This window comes from Nyctereutes procyonoides, unplaced genomic scaffold (genome assembly GCF_905146905.1).
Source record: "Nyctereutes procyonoides isolate TBG_1078 unplaced genomic scaffold, NYPRO_anot_genome, whole genome shotgun sequence".
In the NCBI taxonomy this organism is placed as follows: domain Eukaryota; kingdom Metazoa; phylum Chordata; class Mammalia; order Carnivora; family Canidae; genus Nyctereutes; species Nyctereutes procyonoides.
The window spans coordinates 3710950-3719036 of record NW_026575124.1 but is presented as its reverse complement, the minus strand read 5'-3'; the positions used below and the strand labels follow the sequence as shown (position 1 = coordinate 3719036).

Sequence of the window (8087 nt, the reverse complement as noted above, 5' to 3'; positions counted from 1 at the left end):
GCCTGCCACCTTAGCATTTTTACCATTTCAGATTATTTTTAAGGTGTGTTTGGTAGCCTGGAACAAACTTATTGCCTTGGAGGCAAACCCCACCCATGACTATTTGGGATTAATTATCTCTCCTTCGTTTGAGCCCAGCCACCTCCTTGAGGTATATAAAGGGATTTATTCTGCACAGGTCTTCAGTTCCCTTCCCTCTTCCTCTGACTCTCAGTGTCCTGCTTAACTCTTGTACTTTTCTTTCATCAAGCTCTCTCACCATGAACAGACAAGTCTGCAAGACATCTGGTGGCGGCAGCCAGGGCTTCTCGGGCCGCTCCGCCGTGGTCTCAGGCAGCAGCAGGATGAGCAGTGTGGCCCGCTCCGGGGGAGCCAGTGGAGGGGCCTGCGGGTTCCGGGGTGGAGCGGGAGGCTTCGGCAGTCGCAGCCTCTACAGCCTGGGTGGCAACAAGAGCATCTCCATCAGCGTGGCTGGTGGCTCCCGGGCTGGTGGCTTTGGGGGAGGCCGTAGCAGCTGTGGCAGTGTCTTTGGGGGCGGCTATGGAGGTGGCTTTGGTGGTGGCTATGGAGGTGGCTTTGGTGGTGGCAGAGGAATAGGAGGTGGCTTTGGAGGAGGGGCTGGTGGCTTTGGTGGAGCTGGTGGCTTTGGTGGGGCTGGTGGCTTTGGTGGGGCTGGTGGCTTTGGTGGGGCTGGTGGCTTTGGTGGAGCTGGTGGCTTTGGAGGGCCTGGTGGCTTTGGTGGCCCTGGTGGCTTTGGTCCTGGTGGCTTTGGTGGTCCTGGTGGCTTCCCCGGGGGGATCCAGGAGGTGACTGTCAACCAGAGCCTCCTGCAGCCCCTCAATGTGGAGATCGACCCCCAGATCGGGCAAGTGAAGACCCAGGAGCGCGAGCAGATCAAGACCCTCAACAACAAGTTTGCCTCCTTCATCGACAAGGTGATGGAGCTTTTACTGGGCCCCATTTCTAGGCTGGGACTTTGAGTTTGACATCTAGACAGCGCTCAGGATCAATCTCAGATGAGCCAGGCTGGAGGGGATGGTTAGGTAGCACTCTAGGGTTCTAGAAAGACGTTAAGGGCTGATGAGCTTGCCCAAATGGTCACCTGAGTGGGAAGACAATGGGCCCCTCTTTGGTCCTGGATATCCCCAAGTCCCGCTTGTCTGGCTCCCTGCTCACATCTCCTGACCGTTGCCTTATCTAGGCCTTGACTGGCAACATATGTCAAGAGCCACGACCACTGGCAGGAGAGGGTCTGACCCAGAACTTGGCATTTTCCAGAACTGGCTGCCCTTTCAGGGTTTCCGGGAGGCCTGTTGCCTCCATGCCCCCATGCCAGGCAAAGGCGGTGGATGCCCTCGAGAAGGGATTAAAGAGGCTTACCTGGAACCTTAGTCCTTGGAGGGCTGCAGACAAGCTGGCAACTAATTTGCACCTCTAATTGACCTGGTCAGGAAGAGAAGGGTGCTTGTGCCCTCCAGACCAGGCTGGGTTACACCGACGGGCCGCCCTCCTGTAGTGCTGATTGTGACATTTCAATTGTATCAGTTCCCAGTGATTCACATCCTGAAGGGCTGAGTGTCAGCAGAGCTTTAGGCGGAAGCTATGCCGCTGAGGTTCAAGCGCCTTTCTGCAGAGAGTAGACTCTATTTTTGGAAGTTGGGGTAGAGTCCCAAGGTCCTTGGAGAGCACTTGGTGGTCATCTTTACAACTCTGCTTCTGGGACAGGGGCTACTTCCAATTTCCCCACCTTTCTCTCCTCCTCCTGTAACTTCCCAACCATGCTGCATCTTAAGTGGCCCGACTGGAGCAATCATCTGCCCATAGCCTCTCCAGCTACAGTAGGGTACAGTAGGGACCTACCTTCGCATCCTTTCTAGGCCTTTGTGCTGGGGGATGGGGAGATTCAGACCCTCAGTCCTACCTGAGGTTCAGGGAGCCAAGGCCCCCCTGTTCCTCTGCTGCTGCTGCCTGATGCGGCTTCCCCCGATGCCCTGCAGGTGCGCTTCCTGGAGCAGCAGAACAAGGTCCTGGAGACCAAGTGGAGCCTGCTCCAGCAGCAGGGCACAAATTCCATCACAGGCACCAACAACCTAGAGCCCCTTTTTGAGAACTACATCAGCACCCAGCGGAGCTACCTGGATAGCGTCCTGGGGGAGAGGGGCCGCCTGGACTCGGAGCTGAGGAACATGCAGGACCTGGTGGAAGACTTCAAGAAGAAGTGAGTGACAGAGGCATGAGTAGGAAGTTGCCCCTGGGCAGCCCCGTCTCGGAGTCCCAGCTCTTCCTCCTGCCGGCGGCAGTGGTGTCACCTAGCCTGGCTTCCTCTCTTTACCTTCACTGAGGGCAGCTGGGTCATTGGGCTCTCCACTCGCCCTCCTTCTCCAAGGACAAGTAAAGTAATGGCAAGAAGGAAGAGTTTAGGGTTGAGGAAGCACTTCCTTGTGACCCATGTTGGGAAAGATTCTGGTTCTAGGATCTGAAGGATGCTGGGACAACTCATGGTGTAGTGACCAACAGTCCCAGTTTCCCTAGGATGGGGTCTTCTCAGGACATGGGACGGTCAGTGCTAAAACCAGGCCAGTGTGCTTGGACACACTGGAATGGCCGGTCCTCCTAACTTATAGGGGGGATGGTAAGGAGGATGTGTTCAGCTAAGAGGGGCAGCAGAGGGACAGGGATGGAGAGATGAACTTTCAGAGCTTCAGACAAAAGCGGTGTTTATGACTACCTCAAAACCTGAACTCAGCTATTCCTTTTTTAAAATCCTTACAGGTATGAGGATGAAATCAATAAACGTACAGCTGCTGAGAATGAATTTGTGACCCTGAAGAAGGTAAGGGCTGTGTGTGAAGTTCCTGGGGCTTGTGGGCACAGGTTTCCAGCTGAGCTTACTCCACCACCAAGGAGCTGCCGAGTTCAGGCAGGAAGGGTAAAAAAAGCAGAAGCCAGGTGTGTCGTAGTCTGGAAAGATAGATCCCTAAAAGAGTCAGTTTCTTTGTTTTGTTTTGAACCATCCCAGATGGGAGACCAGCCTTGGACAAGAACCAGTCAGTCCTCAGCCTGTCCTGACTCTTTCCTGCTACATGTGCAGTTTGTTGTTTGTTCCTTGTGGGGAATGAGGCCTTTCTGCTTCTGTCTTTCTCAGGATGTGGACGCCGCCTACATGAACAAGGTGGAGCTTCAGGCCAAGGTGGACGCCTTAATGGATGAAATCAACTTCCTGACAACCCTCTATGATATGGTGAGGAGGCTATCTCCTAAGGGGGGGGCAAGGGAAGGTGAGATATTCTCAGGGCCTGGGGCACTTTAGTATCTAGGGCCCAGGAAGACAGCCTAGAGATAGGGCCCCTTGTTGGGGTTCCGCAGGATGGACTGCTGACATGGGGTTCTCTGAAGGGCTGGGGGCCAGGGTAGGGCAGATGCAGCTTCAGAGCTGAGTCAGAGAACAACAGATCTGCTGTTCAGGAGTCTTTCTGGGCCTCTGTGTGCTTGTTGCAGACGCCCCAAGAGTTAACAGGCCCCTCTGTGTTGGCAGGAGCTGTCCCAGATGCAGAGCCATGTCAGTGACACATCCGTGGTGCTGTCCATGGACAACAACCGCAGCCTGGACCTGGACAGCATCATCGCCGAGGTCAAGGCCCAGTATGAGGACATCGCCCAGAGGAGCAAGGCAGAGGCTGAGGCATTGTACCAGACCAAGGTGAGAGTGAGGCACCTCTCAGAGGGTCTACTGAGGGTCTCAGGGGGGCTGTGGCCTATGGGGCTGCTGGGTGGGGAGTCCCCCGTGGTCATTGCGTGAACCCTCTTGGTTCTGCTCTCTGGAGAGGTCTTTCTAATGGTTGTTCAGCTGCAGAAAGTGCTGCCCCTGCATGGAAAGTGGTTCCACTGCCCCCTGCCAGGCCACATGGGGCAGATTCTAGCTTGCTCAGGGACTGCAGGGAGGGAGAAGTACCACGGCAACCCAGGTCTTCTCTTCCCTGCTGCCTCAGAAGTGTCCCTGCTGACATAAACAGTGTCATCCGAACAAATGCTTACTAAGCACCTCAAGGTTGGGTGGGTGATGTCAGGGATGGAGAAACCCGTCAGGCAAAACTGCATCCATACCCCATCTTCCCTTCTGCTCTCCAGTTGGGAGAGCTGCAGACCACGGCCGGCAGACACGGGGACGACCTGAAGAACACCAAGAGTGAGATCATGGAGCTCAACAGGATGATTCAGAGGCTGCGGGCTGAGATCGAGAATGTTAAGAAGCAGGTAGGCTGGCAATGGATACTGGTACCGAGACGGACTGGTGGGGGTGGGGGTGAGGATCTCAGAACCCCTGGTCTGGAGTGGGTGGGCTTCTGGGGTCATCTCCGGCAGCACTGGCCTCTGGGGAGTTCAAAGGCCAAGCCAGTCTAGACAGCTGGTAATCTATAGGGAAGATATCTTGGTGGATGAAGACAAGATAGAGGGGAAAGTGATGTTGCCTGGCTTTCAGATGCTTGCTATGGGACAAGCTATTGCAAGATTCAGAGGGTCTGGGGCCCTCGTCCTAGGCTCACCTCTTCCCCCGCCTCTCCCTGCCCTAGAATGCCAACCTGCAGACGGCCATCGCCGAGGCTGAGCAGCGTGGGGAGCTGGCCCTCAAGGACGCCAATGCCAAGCTCCAAGAGCTGCAGGCTGCCCTCCAGCAGGCCAAGGATGACCTGGCCCGGCTGCTGAAGGAGTACCAGGAGCTCATGAACGTCAAGCTGGCCCTGGACGTGGAGATCGCCACCTACCGCAAGCTGCTGGAGGGCGAGGAGTGCAGGTGAGCCTCTAATTCCATCTTCTCACCTTTCCTGACCGAAGGTACATGCTGAGGGCCAGGTAAGTGACGGGGCAAATGGGAACGGACGCCTGCTGTATAGGAGAGGCCCCCCTCTGCCATAGGCCTCGTCGCTTTCAGCAGCCCACTCTCCGCAGGGCGTGAGCGCACACGGAGCCGGCGCGCACAGGGCTCTGTTACGGCCGGAGAAGGGGTGCAGGAGGGTGCTCATCGGCCTGGCTTCCAAATTCAGTTCTGGTTCCTGTTCGACACCTTCACCTACGAAAAATTGCTGGAAATTTGTTTTGTGACAGAGCTATCTTTCTTTTGCTTTCTCGTACAGGATGTCTGGAGAGTGCCAGAGCGCTGTCAGCATCTGTAAGTAGCCGAAACAACCACGACAGTCAGAACTGATTCTGAAATCAGTGCCCTGAACTAACACAGGGCAGCAGCACCTTAGTTAAGAAACCCTTCAGGGAAGTTGGAGAGGTTCTCTGTGGGTGGAAGGGGCGGCGGGCCTGCTTTGGTAATTGTTCTGGGTTTAGGACACTATTAATAGGTCTGGACGGAATGGGGAATATCCATTAGGGGGCCTGTTAATGGGAGGAGAAATTCTGGGAGGTCTTCAGCGGGATCATCAAGAATTGATTGTAGGAACTGCTGGAAAATTCCTAACGACTTAGCACCATGGGGCGAGCACCTTGTGTCATTAGAACATATCACAGGGAGGACCAGGAGCAAAGCGGCCTTGGTGGCCTCCCCAGCATCCCGGGCCCAGGGGGTCGGCAGTTATGATACAGGGGGGTGGGTGCTGGGCCCGATCACTGATCGCTGCTCCCTCCTTTCCCCTGCAGCCGTGCTCAGCAGCGGGACATCGGCGGCAGGTGGCTTTGGCGGTGGCTTCGGTGGGACATCGGCGGCAGGTGGCTTCGGCGGTGGCTTCGGCGGGACATCTGCGGCAGGTGGCTTCGGCGGTGGCTTCGGCGGGACATCGGTGGCAGGTGGCTTGGGCGGCGGCTTGGGCGGCAGCTGGGGCGCAGGAGGAGGCACAGGTGGCGGCTGGGGCCGGGCGGGCGGTCTCAGCTCCGGCTCCGGGGGTCGCTGCGGGCTCAGTGGCGGAGGCTTCAGCTCGGGCAGCAGCCGGGGCGGCAGCATCAAGTTGTCTCAGTCCTCGCAGCGCAGCTCCAGATGAGCGCCGCACCCCCTGCCCGCAGCCGCCTCTCCCCTCCGCCCTCGGTGCCCCCCAGCCCGCTCCCCTGCACCGACCCCTGCCCTGGGCCGCTCCTGGGGGGCTAGACGACTCAGGCCTCTGGCTCCTCCTGCATCCGGACCCCTGGCCAAGCAGCAGCTCGGGCTCCCCTCTGTGCCCGATTGTCCAGGTGTGGCCTCTGCCACCGCCCTCTCCTGCCCTTGGGGTCCCCTCCCTGGGGGGAATGGTCACCAGCCCTGATGTACATAACACACGGACCCCTCTGCCAACCATTCTGTCGCCAATAAAGTGCATTGTGTTTCAATCCGGCCTTTGGGTCCTGGCCACCCGGCTCCTCCCTGGCCTGACCCCTGTCGCCCTCTCCCAGGGGGCTTGCGGCTGATCCGCACAACAGCTGGAGCGCTGATGCTCTGGCCTGAAGGCGGGCACTCCCTACTGTCCACTGTGTGGGATCCAGATGGGCGAGAGCTGGTGGTTCATGTATTGGTTGATTGGGGGTGGGGGTGGAGGCATGGGGGCCCTCACACTCCAGGAGGTCGTGTGGCCTCACAGTTCTTAGAGAGGAAGGTGGAACCTGTGGACTACTATCTCCCCCTTGCCTTCTCTCATTTGGGGGAACCTAAGAGGCCCTTGGGTTGCTGGGGGGCTTGGGGTCAAAGGATTTCTTTCCTTGGCACTAGTCCCTACTCCAGCTGACATCCTGGAAGCCTTCCCCCCATCAAGCTGCACCTGGGAAGGGGTGAGCTACTAGAGCCCCAGGACCAGGCAGGGATCTTCCGAGAGCCACCCATCTCAAAGTCTGACCACAAACCCCAGCCTGCTGGGGGTGCCCTGCAGAAAAGCATTCCGTGTCCATTAAATCTTTCCTCTTTGGAGCACATATTAGAGGTTCTGAGAAGTCTTGTAACAAAGACTACCTGTTAGCTGTCTTTAACCCAGCATTTCCCACAGAGGCCTCCTTCTGGGTAAAAAACTCTGGACACCCCTCAGAAAATATCCTACATCTGTCTGCATGCACTCCGGGTCCTCAGGTTGTGTGCCAGTCATGGAAGCTTCTAGCCCCAGGAAGCCCTGATAAAGTATTAGTTGGCCATGGCAGTACTGTCTGGAAGGTCATGGCTGAAAGAAACTCAGGGTCAAGGAGTCCAAGAGCTTTATTTGCAAAGGAGGAGACTGAGGCTCAGAGAGGTGCGGTGGTCTGCTTGGGGTCCTAGAGCCTCTGAGGGTCTGAGCAGGGAGTGCACCCAAGTATCCCGAGTCTGGAGCTCCTGCCCCTGTCCCGCACTGTCTCTGAGGCTACAGTTGCTGCCCTCCTGACGTGGCCAGCTGCCTGGGCACCCAGAGAACATGTAGGCAGTGGAGTAGAAACATTTAGCCCAGCTGAGCCGAGGAGGCAATATTTCCATCCTAGACCAAAGCTGAATTTCTTTCAGAGAAGAGAAATGATAATTAAAGAAAAACAGAAACTGGGGCTTGAGGTTCATATGGGGATGCCATGTTCTCACTTAGCAGAGCGATCCAGGGCCAATTCTATCTGATTTCCCAGGAAGACTCTTCGGAGAAGGGGAGATTTGGTAGTTATTGCTTCAACTTTGGGCAGGAAGGTGCCTTTCTGGCCGGCATCCCTTCGTGGACAAGACTAGATGAGGCCCCAGTTCAGACGGTTGGCCGGGTGGGAAGGTGCCAGGCTAGTGACGGGACAGCTGCTTCCCCCTGGACAAAGTCATTGTTCATGAATTCCTTCCTTCAACCAATATTCATTAAGTTAACTCTTGGGCACTGCGTGAATGTTGGAGATACGTCGGTGAGCAAAAATAAGATGTCCTGCCATCGTTGTAGTAAGGGAGTACGACAACAACAAAGGAAGCAAGCGAACAGATAAAAGAACTTCAAGCTGTGATAAGTGTATGAAGAGGAGAACCTGGGGGCTGACGTGGAGAAATGGCAGGAGTTGTGAGCAGATCGGATGCGGGGTGGGCAAAGGAGAAGGAAGATGTGGCTGTGCTGCCTGGTTTGCCAGCGGGAGCAGCTGGGTGGTGCTGGTGCCGTCTGCCGAGGGAGGGGAGGGGAGGGATGGAAGGTTGGATG

The 8087-nt window shown here is 56.6% G+C and overlaps 1 protein-coding gene across 1 annotated transcript; it reads left to right on the top strand.

Moving 5' to 3' along the window:
- Positions 1 to 260: 260 nt before the first annotated feature.
- KRT3 (keratin 3) lies at positions 261 to 6303 on the top strand. The gene is made up of 9 exons (XM_055336999.1): positions 261 to 935; positions 1998 to 2218; positions 2773 to 2833; positions 3146 to 3241; positions 3536 to 3700; positions 4129 to 4254; positions 4572 to 4792; positions 5133 to 5167; positions 5644 to 6303. The coding sequence occupies exons 1-9, from the start codon at positions 261 to 263 to the stop codon at positions 5979 to 5981; spliced, it is 1938 nt and encodes a 645-aa protein (XP_055192974.1). The 3' UTR covers positions 5982 to 6303.
- Positions 6304 to 8087: the final 1784 nt, after the last annotated feature.

Excerpts from the sequence above, each read along its gene's own strand:
- KRT3 (XM_055336999.1), top strand. The coding sequence starts at position 261 with ATGAACAGACAAGTCTGCAAGACATCTGGTGGCGGCAGCCAGGGCTTC. Across the intron at positions 4,255-4,571 it reads TCGAGAATGTTAAGAAGCAG|AATGCCAACCTGCAGACGGC; the intron begins GTAGGCTGGCAA and ends TCCCTGCCCTAG. Across the intron at positions 5,168-5,643 it reads CCAGAGCGCTGTCAGCATCT|CCGTGCTCAGCAGCGGGACA; the intron begins GTAAGTAGCCGA and ends TTTCCCCTGCAG.